Source organism: Ctenopharyngodon idella, chromosome 16 (assembly GCF_019924925.1).
Source record: "Ctenopharyngodon idella isolate HZGC_01 chromosome 16, HZGC01, whole genome shotgun sequence".
NCBI lineage: Eukaryota > Metazoa > Chordata > Actinopteri > Cypriniformes > Xenocyprididae > Ctenopharyngodon > Ctenopharyngodon idella.
In genome coordinates, this window is record NC_067235.1 from 33,625,392 (window position 1) to 33,639,612 (window position 14,221).

Sequence of the window (14,221 nt, forward strand, 5' to 3'; positions counted from 1 at the left end):
TGATTTTCTTTGAAAACCTACTTGAAAATTAGGCCTACAGACAAAATGGTGTTTACCTGAAATTCAAATGGTTATTATTTTCAGGGTGTAATCTTTATAACTGAATAACTTTTATATTGTTAGTAATATTTCAAGAAGAACACTTACTGGACTGAAGCAACTTAGGTTTACTTGATTATCCACACATCATTGTTTAGAAAAATCAAGTTGAGTATCAAATATGATCATCAGCCTTTTGAGGAAGGTTTATTTGTTCATCTCTTATTTGTTCAATATCTTCTTACTATGTATTATTAGGAGATATAGAGTGGCAGCTGACATTTAGCCTATTTTATGTAAGTATACTGCTATAAAGATTTACATTTGGCCATACAAATATCAGCATATGCACCAAATATTTTTCATGCATAATGCATCCATATTTTTGGGCCTCTGAATAAAACAAAGGTGCTTTTTTCCCTCCCATATGAGCTCCTCAATATTTCATACTATACAAGTCATAAAAGCCTGATGAATCAAATATGATACAAAACATAAACCACATATGCAAACTTTTTTTAGATTCTGAAAAATATTTTGTCTAAAGGTTCAATAAAATGTTCCCTTTCTATATATATATATATATATATATATATATATTTCCCTCCACAATTATTGGCACCCTTAGTAATTATGAGCAAAGGCGGCTGTGAAAATAAATCTGCATTGTTTATCCTTTTGATCTTTCATTAAAAAAATTCCCAAAATTATAACCTTTCATTGAAGGAAAAGAATTGAAAGTGGGGGGGAAATCACATTATGAAATAAATGTTTTTCTCCAAAACATGTTGGCCACAATTAACACAATCTATTAACACGTTCAGACCCCACACTTCTGAACGGTAGTGTATGTTGTTACCAAAGATTTCTATTTTAAATAAACATGATAATAAATCATCATATTAGAATGATTTCTGAAGGGTCATGTGACACTGAAGACTGGAGTAATGATGCTGAAAATTCAGCTTTGATCACAGAAATAAATTATATTTTAAAGTATATTAAAATAAAAAACCATTATTTTAAATTGTAATAATATTTCACAATATTACTGTTTTTTTTCTGCATTTTTGATCAAATAAATGCAGCCTCGATGAGCAGAAGACACTTAATTTAAAAACATTAAAAATAGTAATGTGTCCAAACTTTTGACTTGTACTGTATGTATATCTGCCTATTATTTCATGGGTCAGGCTTTACAGGGTTAAAACACTTAAAATGTGTAATTTCTGCGCCAATAGCAGGATACAGAATTACAGTCTTACAGCAAAATACCATAAGAATTGTTGACGAAACATACCCTGGAAAAGCTGATGGTGCATGTTTCATCACAATATTCAGGGTTTCACTGTCGCAGAGCTCAACTAAAAATACTTCATCTCCTCAAACTGGGTAATTTCCCCTCAAAAAAGCAAACATTATTTCATGTCTAGCATTAAATCCCTATTCCTGCACACGGCATTTATATTCCAAATGCATGTAACAGACATGTACAGAACTAGAACATTCACAGCATGTATGTATACAATTCACCCCCTTTATTGGAAATGTACTAGTACCTGGACATTAAAAATCGATCAGTCTCTCAGTGTTAATGCATTACACTGCTGAATTACTGAACGTCTGCCAGTTAGTTCACCGACCGCAGCTACCTGTGGTACTTCAGGAGTGTTAGAAAGTCCACTGTAGTCCATGATGAAATTGTTTTGGATACGACAGGCAGCCACAATTTTATAACTAGTAAAAAAAAAAACGCAACTCAAAATTGTGCAATTCAATAGGTTCTTAGAAATAAAAACATTGAGCATTTTGAGAGAAGGTACAAGACAGACCACTGACTAAATGTCAAGTTCATTTGTTAATAACACTACATACATTTAAAAAGACCACCATTTAAACATGATTCTCTGTGAAAAGAAACATCAGACTGGTAGTAGGATTTATGGGAGGCTGTACAGTGTGCAAATTACTGTCCGTCATGGCAGGCAAATCTAAATAATGTGTTTCTTTCTGCCCATGAAACATTTAAAGAAAGTCATGTTTTGAATCAAAGGCCCTCACACAGTCTTTAATGTCTTGTTCGACGGCACATATCATTTAAATTTGCCTGCAAACACACGCCTTTAGTCCTCAGAGTACATATGACGACACAAAACTGCACTGCATCACTGACGTAATCAGGCGGCGATGACAGTTTGCTCATGACTACCTGTAAGATTACAACAAAAACTGCAGGGAAAGATTCCTGGACATGTTCGAGATGCTGAAGTTATATTTTTCTTTCTTTTTTGTTTTTAATTGATCATTTTCAGGCCCACATGAAATTTGCACAGAATATAAATGGCAACACAATTTTACACATTAACTCTTTCCACGCCATTGATGAGTTTTTCCGGCAATCCATGTTTTCTGTGTTATACGGTAGGGGGCGATATTCTGAAAGAGAATCTCCAGATCAAAACACAGGCGAAGAAGAAGCAGCGATAAAAGCATTGCTTAGCACATGTAATCTATCGAGTTCATCAAACATTAAACGACATATAAATCGAAACTGTCTAACGTTACTAGGGTTGCAAAGCGGCAGAAAGTTTCCGGTAAAAACTTTCCACGGGAACTTAACCTGGGAAATTTTGGAAATATTCAAATTTGAAAACTTAACAGGAATTTAAGGGAATTAATTGGAAAATTTATATAAATTTCTATAAAATGTATCATGTATTTTTTTTCATGGTTTTTTTTTTTGGTCATAACATGAGTATGTTATTTCTGTTTTGCATCCAATTAATTCTAATCTAGTACATATGTAAAATAAATAGATTTTTATTGCAGCAATTGTTATGCATGTGTTATTTATTTCAGTGTCACATGACCCTTTAGAAATCATTCTAATATGCTGATTTGATACTAAATTATCAATGTTGGAAACAGTTGTGCTGCTTAATATTTTTTTGGGAACTTGTTATACTTTTTTCAGGATTCATTGATGAATAAAAAGTTAAAAAAGAACAGCGTTTATTAAAATTCCCTGCTTATTCCCGTTAATTCCTGGAATTTTGCAACTCTACTGAATGTCGAACCTATGAAGAGGAAGCGACTGTGAAGCTTTAGGGTGTTGATGGACTCAATCTCGATCTGTTTTGATAAACGTTCTGATTCCGATCCGGACGAAGTCTTTGACAAAAACGCGATTTTCTCAGCTTTTTGTTCAAAATGTTGCTATTTTATGAAACTTACCCACATTAAAGTGTTGATAAAAAAACAAAACAGAATAGCTAGAGTAAAAGTAGGGGCTCTGTTCTGTCTTTCTTTTGTTATATTGTATGTTCAGATATTCAAAAAACAAAATATTCTGGGGGCTATGAAAATAAAAAATGGCTGGCAACTTTTTAAAAAAAGCTGGCGAGGAAAGAGTTAATTTCCCCTTGCATGTTTTTGTTTTTTTAATTAAATACTTATTAGTTTATCATGTGCTCAGCTACAAGCCTGTAGTCCACTGAACACATTAACATGTTCAAATCAAATCCTCAGAATTCAACAGATTCCTCAGAAAATGCAAGTGCACAGTTTCAATATGGGCCTGACATTAAGTTTATAAGCATAACACAGAGATGAGAATACAGTCCCAATTAATAATAATTAGGGTTGCAAAATTCTTAAAGTTGGAATTTTTAAAGTTGGAAACTTTCCATGGGAATTAATGGGAATATATGGGAATTAACCGGAATATATGGGAATTAATGGCAATAAACTGGAAATTTACAAAATTGCAGGTTAACAGGCAACTTAAATATAGTTGAAAACATCTTGCAGCATAATTTGGTTAAAACAACCAGATACCCTGTACCAAACTACCCTGCGCATTCCTCAATCACATGCATCACTACTGCAGTGCTGTTCAGGATTGAGAGGAAAAATGCAAAAACTTGAGAGAAAACGCTTGCATTTCATTCATTACATTTTTAATGGGAATTTTTTTTATAATATATGCTTATTTTATTCAACACGCTTTTTGTTGTTCAATGAAAGAATTGATTAAAGTTCTACTCCAATAAATAAATCAAAATGTAATTTTTTTTTAGAATTTGTATTAGTTTGCATGCATGTTGACCAAACAAAACGTTTATATTTATATTTGTACATGATGGTTACCCTGAATGTCCAATTAATTCCCATAATTTCATTAGTTTTTTGACCAAACAAAATGTTTATATTTATGTTTGTATAGGATACAGTTGCACCAAATTACCTCAAATTTCCAAATAATTCCCATAAATCCTAGTTAAGTTTCCAACTTGTAAAATTCCCAAAATTCCCCAGCTTAACTTTCCATGGAAAGTTTCCAGAAATTTACCAGAAATTTTCCACCCCTCTGCAACTCTAATAATTCATACAGCAGGCTGAAGATGTTTTACTGACTGCCTTCCTTGATTTGTTCTTTATCCCCAAAGACAATATCGATTCTCCAACTCATTCGATAGGAGCTCAAACTGGTAATGGATGCAATATTTCATTATTATCATGGCAATACTGCCATATGTGGCGCACAGCAGGTGCATTAAGGAATGCTTAACTAGAACAAGAAGCTACTGCATCCAAACTACAACCAACTTTACACCGGCTGCTGATGGAGCAGGTGGAGGATCTGGTTTTTCATGAGCAGTTTTAAAACTCTCAATCTGACTGAGTCATAAGCAGGCCCACATGAAATCTGCATGATGATTTCCACAGAATTTTAATGCATTCATGGGGTTTATTAAATATGATAGCTAATTTGATTAGCTACCAATAACAATAGCTTCATTTAACATGTTTTAAATCCATTTTTGCAGAAAAACATCTGCAGATTGCGCCCGGGCCTGGTTATACGGTAATCAGTTATACTAAACACATACAAACACACTCAATATTTCACTCTCTCTCTCTCTCTCTCTCTCTCTCAACCAGGTTTGTTCTCCTGCTGAATTAAGTTAAAATGTGTATTTAGCGTTTGTAGTGATACATGCATCCAGTAGACTGCAGATTTACATATATTTTCTTAAAAAAAAAAAAAAAGTATTAGAAACCCAGCTATACAGAGTCTTTAGCTAATCCAAGGAGCGAGGTTTGGAAGGAGGAGCCCCATGTCCAGATGTGATGCGGTTGGTTAGGAGGTGAGGACCGTCGGCGTTTAGTTGCTACAGCAGGGGCCTTTCGTGGGCTGTGCCGTTTCTGTTAGATCCACACCTCTGTTGCGTCCTGTGTTGGCACCTGCAGGCTGGGGCTCATTCTTGGGTAGTTTCTTTGCTAAAGTGCAAAGACAGACAATGGAAAAATTATGCTGCGACATTTCATGATGTTTGCAAGTTAACATGAAATGGCATTCAAAAACATTCAAAATGTGACATTTTCACGAGTGGAACCCGGGTACAAAATTTAGGGTAGGCCCTGAAGGGCTCATGCTAGTCTCAGCCTCAGACGTCACGCTCATGGACCTGAACGTCTAATACATAAAGGCTCATTCATGCCAAGAACGATAACTATAATGATAATTATATTTGTGTCCACACCAGCGAACGATAACAGTCTGTTTATTCTGAGCTAAGCTCACGTGCTGCAGTTTCAAAGTGTGTACAACATGTTTTTGCTGTTCTTGTTGCATTTACACACTTTAACCAGCAGATGTCCTCAGCATGCTATGTTTCGAGTGAATAGCTAGTGTAATCGATCTAATCTAAGAGTGAATTTAACCAACGCCTAGTTTTTTTCACTGCAACTTCAAAGGAAGCATGACAATGTTGTCAAAACTAGCACTGGATATCTGAGGTAACTTTGTTACACTGTTTGCTAGTCTGGTATAATGATCTCATCGTTAATACTTCTCACCATTTATTCAGAGGATATGACAGATTGTTTTCCATATATCTATTTTTTTTTTTTAAAGTATCCTTGAAAAGGGGGTTTGACTTGTCAAACAGTGGTGGCTTTTTCTGGACCTCTGCGATTAAATTCTCTGCAATGTCGTCCGCCATTTTAAATGCGTGAGCCCTTAAATTAGAATGGATTCTGATTGGCTGCCAGTGTTTTATCTTTCAACAGCTGGAAAAAAATCGTTCTGAAAATGCTTCCAAATTCAAACACTTCCGTGTGCTTTCAAAAGCTGCCCTGCGTTGATCATTGAAGCCAATCACAGACATATCCGATGAGCGTGTCAACACAATGGCCAATCAGAGGTGTTTACGAATCTGCTCAACAGCAAGTTGGGGTCGGTAAGATTTTTAATGTTTTTGAAAGAAGTCTCTTCTGCTTGCCAAAGCTGCATTTATTTGATCAAAAATGCAGTAAAATTTCTGAAATATTATTAGAATTTAAAATAACTGTTTTCTATGTGAATATTATAAACTGTAATTTATTTCTGTGATCAAAGCTGAATTTTCAGCATCATTACTCCAGTCTTCAGTGTCACATGATCCTTCAGAAATCATTCTAATATTTGAACAACAGTGTGTGTGTGTGTGTGTTATATAACTATTATATATATATATATATATATATATATATATATATACACTAAAAAAGTAGTCAGTCAAACTAGTTGATAACTTACCAATGGCCATGAAAATCTCGTTCACGTTCATTGAAGTCTTTGCCGATGTTTCCATAAACAGCAAACTGTTGTCATCTGCATATGACTGTGCATCCTGTGGAAAAAGAAAAGAAAAAGGCAGGGTTTCAGTCTCTTAACAGACAGTTGTAAGCATCTGGAAGTCCAGTCTGCACGGCATGTTTGTTTGTTTGTTTGTTTATAAACAGTTCCACATCTCATTTGTAAAGCCAACAGGAAGCGTCCGCTTGTCTGTGGCTGTTCAAACATCACGAACCTGAAAGTCCAACGCTCTCTTGCTGGCAAGGTCTGCCTTGTTTCCAGCCAAAGCTATTACAATATTTGGACTGGCTTGTCTTTGAAGCTCTTTCACCCAGTTTTTCGCACGTGCAAATGATTCCTGAAAGGAAAGGAAAAAAACATGCATTTCTATAAAGCATTTTCTGGATTCAGAGCTCTCATTCATGCTTCAAGGGGTCATATCATACATTTTTACATATTCAATTTCTCCCCGACGGGTTCACTTATTATGGAAGTGATAATTTCATTTTTCATAACCATTTTCCATCCTCTCGCCGACCTGTAGAATTAAATGGGATGTTTTTTGTATCTACATAAACACTTTTTGCCTGTGAAATGAGAAACACCACTTTGCTGCGTTCACATGCAGGTCTGCTGAAAGGATTTTAGAACAAACCATTTTTGCAGCTTAGTCTCAATTAATGCTCTTTTTGGACATGGGAAGAAGTGTTGAGTTACAGTACAATCTCAAAAGAGGTAGAAAATTGATTCCTTGTTAAAACTGCAGAGTAAACAGAGCATGTTAGGACTCACTTCATTCGTAATGTCATACACCACTATGGCCGCCTGTGCTCCTCTGTAATACATTGGGGCCAGACTGTGGTAGCGCTCCTGGCCAGCTGTATCCCAGATCTCAAACTTCACTGTTGTGTCATCCAAACATACTGTCTGAGTCAAGAAGGCAGCTAGTGGAGAGAGGACAGAGACAGGTCAGATCTTGCCATCTAGTAACTGATTGTAATTACGGCTGGGCGGCATTTTGTGTGTGTTAGGGCTGGTTCATTTAAAATTAGACATTTTAAGCTTTCTATAGATATATTTCTCATGTCTGTGAGGAAAGTTTACACTGAGTTTCAGTTCATTTTTGTGACACTCCAATTCAGAGAGACCGAGATGGCAGAAAGCGCATCCTGTTTGTTTTCTTTATTTTACAAAAGCACAACATTTTCTTGTTATTGTGAGTTTACACAAATAAAAGTAGATCCTTTACAGTTTTGAATGATCTGTATGACCAAAAATGACAGAGTATTTTAAATTGTTTTCGCTGTTATCAGGAAAAAATGCAAGTGATCGCGCCGGCGCCTCCATGTCTTGCAGTAAGCGCGCTATACTTCAGCTTCCACACTCCACACAAACACTTGGATATGCACTTAATAATAGCACACATTTAACTAGGTTGTAAAATTGCTTACGTGTTTCAAATGATAAGCCATATTTGAGGTTGATGGATGATTGGATTTGGATTTCCTGCCCGACATACTGTAATTACCACAAGGACACACCGTTAACAATCTGTTCCTCACAGACTGCATGACTTTGCCACGAGTAGGGCTGTCACTAACGATCATTTTGGTAATCGAGTAATCGGTTGATTATTTTGACGATTGAGTAATCTGATATTTTTTGTGGTGATAAAAAATAAACCCTTAGCAAACAATAGCCTTTAAAATGACTTAAAATACATATATAATAACAATAAGGCAATAATGGTTCAAATAAAGTATCAAAAGCAAGTAATCATATCATTTTATAGAACAACACATAATATATGTACATTATGTATTATAACAAATGCCTGCAGAGGGTGCCAACAGCCAAGTGATTGTTGTTGTTACACTACAGCAGATCTAATCCTTGTTTATTATTGGCCAAACAACATTTAATTCAAATGTTCACTTAATCTTTAATATTTGGCCACTTCTTTACGATAGAAATGCTATAGCCACTGTAATTTCTTGAACAAGAACATGTGGACATCGAAACATGCAAACTTTTATTTTGAAACATATTGATGTATTCTCCTGTGTTTGGCGTAAGTAGGTTTATAAACGATTCACCTTACAAATCTGATGAAATACCGCACGTTGTGTTCCCAGATGAACTTTATAAGCAACCCAAACTAGAGATCGACCGATATATCTATTTACCGACATTTTCCCCGATATTTAAGCATTTTACCATAATCGGATATCGGTTTTGTAATATCGGATTTACCGATTTTGAGAATTGCGCGCAGGATCGCCATTATAGCGCATCTGAGGGGAGACGAGACAACGGCGTGCACAGGTAAACTATACTTACCTGCTTTGCTGTAATTAGTAAACTTTATTTAACATAACAGCCATTAATGCACAAATTAGATGTGTTACATAAATGCCTGAAATGTAGCTAGTTTATGCAGCTTGTCTCTAAGAAATAGAGACAAGCTCACAGAGTCACATAAGATAATTCGTCAAGTCCTGTCCCAATAAATATGTAACTTTGCATGAATTAAATAATACAGCCATGAATGAGCACATGTTGGAAATAAAAGCGCTGAATTTAATTCTCTCTGTTGTCTCATCATTAGTCTCGTGAAGTCATCTCCATTTTGCTGTTCACTCAGCGGGTTGATGCACGGCCACCGCATGTAACTTTTAACAAGATTCACTTGTTTAAAACACTGTAATTATATAAACATTTACTATATATCCATTAATTCGCTAATAAACATACAAGTAAACACAACTCTGTAGAAATTAATTATTTATTATCTCAGCGAGCGATAGTTCTGTGTAAATGCATAGATAAACAGCACTTTGTCATCAGATATTTCATAATCTAGAACGACAAAAACATTATTAATAATTCTGATATAACACACTAGTTGAGAAATGCAATAAAATACGATGTTTTGTTTGTTATATTCCAATATTCCAGAGAATATTATTCAGTTATTTAACATTATCCAGCGAATTATTCTTCACTCTTTAGCCTATTAAACAGCTTCTAAATCTACTAAAACTGTAGTTTAAAATGAAGTATTACATTTCTGTAAAGTTGATATGACTCCTGTCTTTAATTTATTCTCTCCATTTGAAAACAGACATTCTACATTTATTTTGCTTATTGTTAACATTAGTGTTGCTGATGATGCTTTTTATAAATAAAATTATTTTTGTAATATGAAGATTAAAATTAACAAAATTTATTGGTGTATAAATAAGATTTGTTTTGTTTTCTATGCAAGGAGGGAGTGATTGTTATAAATAAAATGGTTTGCTCAGTTCAGTGGTGTTGTAATCGTGTCAAAAAAATAAGTATAACAGTAAATAAATATCAGTTCTGCATATTGGTTATCAGGCACATAAACACAAAAATTATCGGTATCGGTTCTAAAAAATCAATATTGGTCGATCACTAACCCAAACTCACAGCATATGCAGAGACTGATTTTGAGATGCGGCATTTACAGTGAAGTTGAATGGAGCCGCTCTGAGACGCACGTAACCTACACGCATGTAGATAAGGTGCATATACATTAAACATGCAGGACATATATTTATTTTATTTAATCGCAGCCTTTGTGAATTCGCAATAGCAATATGCTATAGTATGAACGATAGTAGTATTTTAAATGGTTTTAATACATCGTGCAGCCTTAGAAAACGGTCTAATAATGTGGTTCATGGATTTCCGTCCTTGGAATGCGCCACTTCCGGTATTTTGCCCGTTACTCAACACTGGTAAATTGAAATCGAGGATTTTTTTAAAATAGAGTACTCGAATTTAATCAAGGAATCGTGACAGCCCTAGTCACGAGTTTTATTTGTTTATTTTTTTTTTTTTCAATAAAATTTTGGTCGACTTCAGGCCTATGACCCGTGCAGGCCTATACCCTGAGTTTCGGTTTATTTTTGTGACGTGCTCCAGTTCAGGGAGACCAAGACGGCAAAAAACACATACTGACTGTTTTCTTTATTTTACAAAAGACAATATTCATTGTGAGTTTACACAAATACAGTTTCAAATGATGTATTACTCTTATCTGTACATCAAAAATGTATTTTAAGTTGTTTCCGCTGTTATCAGGAAAAATGCAAGTGATCACGTCTACGCCTCCATGTCGTGCAGTAACGATTAATCGACTATTAAGGGGCAGCCCTAGTGTGTATACTGTAATACGGGGCTCGTCAACTGGTGGCCCGTGGGCCACATCCGGCACATTTCAGCAGTTATTATGTGTGTCCCCTATTTCTGTCGACGGAACCAGTGAAATCCCATCATTCGTGAATTCTTTTGTCTTGAGTCTTTCTTTTCCGTAAATTGGCCAAACGGGCTTTCATAATGATCTGAAACGAGTTGGATTCGTTCGGACCGCTCTGTCACTGGATCATCTGAAGTTGTTTCTAGGTCAGTAACCACAAATACAGAACAAATAGCGCTGTTTTCATGTGTTTCACTACTTTACTTTGAACTACGGCACGGCCCGGTGGATAATGAAATGAAAGCTTAAAGGAGCTGCGTTTATTCCCGGTCACCATTATTAAACTGCGTTGCGACATCTAGTGAGAAGCGTTTCAATTCGACACACACCTCTCGGTTACAAACTACAAATCACTCGATGATTAAACTAGTTTTAAATCGGATTAAACAGCCTCAACATTCCCAACAAGACTGATGAGGAAAACAGGAGAAATGTGCCATGAATGAAGATAGAAGACTTTGAATCCCAAAATCACCACCCTTACAAACATTTACCATGAATGAACTGTAGTAAATTACCATGGTTTGTGGAAATGTGGAATATTTATATTTAAACTATGTTATAGCCATTTATATTGCAATATATTTATTAGGTGGGTAGGGGAATATATAATTCATGTCTTTGTAGTTTTTACCTGTGTTTAGGCATTTTTTTATAGGCTTATATTACATATCATAATATCACTGGACAGTGGTCTCACAGTGAGAATATTTTCATTTAAGCCTAATTATTTTATTAATTAATTAGGCTTAAATTGTATTAATTTTATTAATTAACACAACTTTTTGATTTGATAATCCGGCCCTCGAATGAAACTACTTGAAGACCCCTGCCGTAATATAAGATTTTAGTCATACTGTTCATCCACAAGTGCATTAACATCACATCAGATATTAGTTATTATACACAGAAATAAAGTCTTACCTCCTATTGTGCTTTCCTGAAACTCGTGAAACTGTCCTTTTACAAAGCGAAGGACTAGACTTGACTTCCCCACAGCAGACTCTCCCAAGAGCACTAGTTTGAATTGACAGATTTTGTTGCCGCCGTTCGGCCCGTTAGGTCTCGTTGCTCCACCTCTTCCTGCCATGACCCTAAGCCCCAATCTCCTGTACTGAAGTCAAGAGCTGCTTCTCAAACGGTCACTCCCAGATCTGCGGGAACAAACATTAATAATCTTGTATCACTCCTCAATTCACAACACTGTTAAGTAATGCAATATATCAGAGGTGCAGCCTGAGGTTTGAGCAGGACGGGAACTAAACACTGCAGTAAAGCCGGCTCTTGTTTTTCAAATGTGGTTTACTTGGTTAACCAGCTACATCCTGAGGATAACACTGGTGGACGATAAGTAACAATACGCCATTTTCCATATTCTGAAATAACTAAAAACAAGGCACATCTGCTTAGGGCTTTGGGATTGTTCAAAAAAGGTGAGTTGTGAAACAAATATGCTTGCATCCTATAAGCTGAGACCCAGATCTTCAGGAGCAGGACTGAGCCCCCTGTAATATACGAGATAATGGTAATAAGTTTATGTAATGCTGATATAGAAAGAACATCTATTGTGTAGGTCGTCATGCCGTTAATTACATCCATTCCAATGCGGTCACATGACTAAATGATGGACGGCAGACATTGTTCAGGAACTGCCACTCTTGTTAAGCCTTAAACATCCATTGTGATTTGACCCCAAAACCCAGTGACGCCAGTCTTGTGTCCTTAAACAGTCTCCAAACAAAACCAAAGCCATGCTGGGAATGACATACAAGCTTACTACATACTGAATATGGTATATGATCATCCATCACATAAGAAACTAAATCATGCTTCAAGATAAAAATACATAATTATGCCAAAAAAGTAAAGATTTTAAGATAAAAAGTCTCAACTATGTCATACTCTAAACTTTTTGTCTCAATGTTTTTTGTTTTTTTTTGTGGTGGAAATCGGCTTTCATAGCACTGTTTACTGCCAACTATTTTTTTTTGTAGTAATGTAAGGAAAGAAAAAGCCTTAAAAAACAATATCCATAGAAAAAAAATTAGGATTATTTGTTAGGAGGCAAAAAAGCAAACAAAACACTTTCGCTTTAGATCATCAGCATCCCAGTGTTTTCTTTTTCCTTCTTCTTATTCCTCTAATTTGACTTTTTGAGCCTATGCACCAAAGTAACATGAAGTACAAGGTTTAAATTTTTGCTGCATACTCTTCAGGTGTTTTCCATAGTAATGTAAAGTACGAAAAATAGTAAAATGCGAAAATATAGTAAGTGATTCGGGTATTATGTGCATGCATAATGTGTATGGAAAATATGATAATATGCTATTCAAACACAGACCAAGTCCCTTTGCCTCGCTGGTTAACTAACTCCCAATGTCTACTTCATATACTAGGCTTTATCTATTTACATTTAACCCTGTTTATATCTTATGTAATATAGAAAGCATGAGACACAGTGACAGTGCAAAACACAGATCTGTCATGATCAGACCGCACTTGTGATTGCTTCCAAACACTTTTAACTTAAAAACGACGACAAATCGCCATTTATATACACTGAACGTTAGATTTGATAGATGTTCAGATTAAAGGAAACATTTTTGATAAAACATGACTTGTTTGACCTGTACCATCACCTGACTCCTCAAAACAAACGCAGCAGATTTTAATCGGCTAATACTGTGTTTACTGTACAAGTCAGTAAGTAACTTAAATTTCAGAGGAATAATAAAATAAAATCACTGAATTATTTAAATGGAAAATGTATTTAGTGTCATGACATGAAGCTCGAGCTGCCTGTTAGCTTGTGATGCTAACTGTGCTAATGATATTGTAATTCTCTCTCTTTCTTTCTCTCTAATACACACGTGAAAACAGCTCAATGACAATCGTGTTCCGACTTTCTCAGCTGTACTTTATCGGGTTTGTCAGTTTCTTAGATGCTCCAGGTTCAAATGGTTCCCGAAAGCTAAAGGTGCTAATGCTAAGAGAAAAACAGGCCGCGCGCTCTGCGCGTACACACAACGCTGAGCGTGACATCTTATAAATAAACTGTTAAAAAGCCAGAAAAGCAGAAAGAACTGCACAACTGTGTGGTTTATGTCAAAAACAAAGCCCGAAACACTCAAAGTATTATAACAGTACAAATGTTTAAAGCCCAAAGACTCGTACCTTCCTCTCGGTTCCTCCCAACTTCCCCTTTCGCATCAAAACTGATGATGACGGATCGGATGACTGGATCTGACGTCAGACGCATTGGAGAGAAATCAGCC

The 14,221-nt window shown here is 35.7% G+C and overlaps 1 protein-coding gene across 1 annotated transcript; it reads right to left on the reverse strand.

Annotated features, from left to right (window-relative positions):
* Window positions 1-1,556: 1,556 nt before the first annotated feature.
* Window positions 1,557-14,213, reverse strand: rab5ab (RAB5A, member RAS oncogene family, b). The gene is made up of 6 exons (XM_051866222.1): window positions 14,121-14,213; window positions 11,871-12,100; window positions 7,454-7,605; window positions 6,897-7,019; window positions 6,623-6,716; window positions 1,557-5,322 (listed from the first exon to the last, which is right to left on the reverse strand). The coding sequence occupies exons 2-6, from the start codon at window positions 12,034-12,036 to the stop codon at window positions 5,207-5,209; spliced, it is 651 nt and encodes a 216-aa protein (XP_051722182.1). The 5' UTR covers window positions 12,037-12,100; window positions 14,121-14,213; the 3' UTR covers window positions 1,557-5,206.
* Between the last annotated feature and the right edge of the window lie 8 nt (window positions 14,214-14,221).

Bases quoted from the DNA above. Each gene is read 5' to 3' on its own strand.
- rab5ab (XM_051866222.1), bottom strand. From the start codon at position 12,036: ATGGCAGGAAGAGGTGGAGCAACGAGACCTAACGGGCCGAACGGCGGC. The intron at 7,606-11,870 runs GTAAGACTTTAT...TCTCTCCACTAG, and splicing joins TCAGGAAAGCACAATAGGAG to CTGCCTTCTTGACTCAGACA. The intron at 6,717-6,896 runs GTTCGTGATGTT...CTTTTTCCACAG, and splicing joins AGAGAGCGTTGGACTTTCAG to GATGCACAGTCATATGCAGA.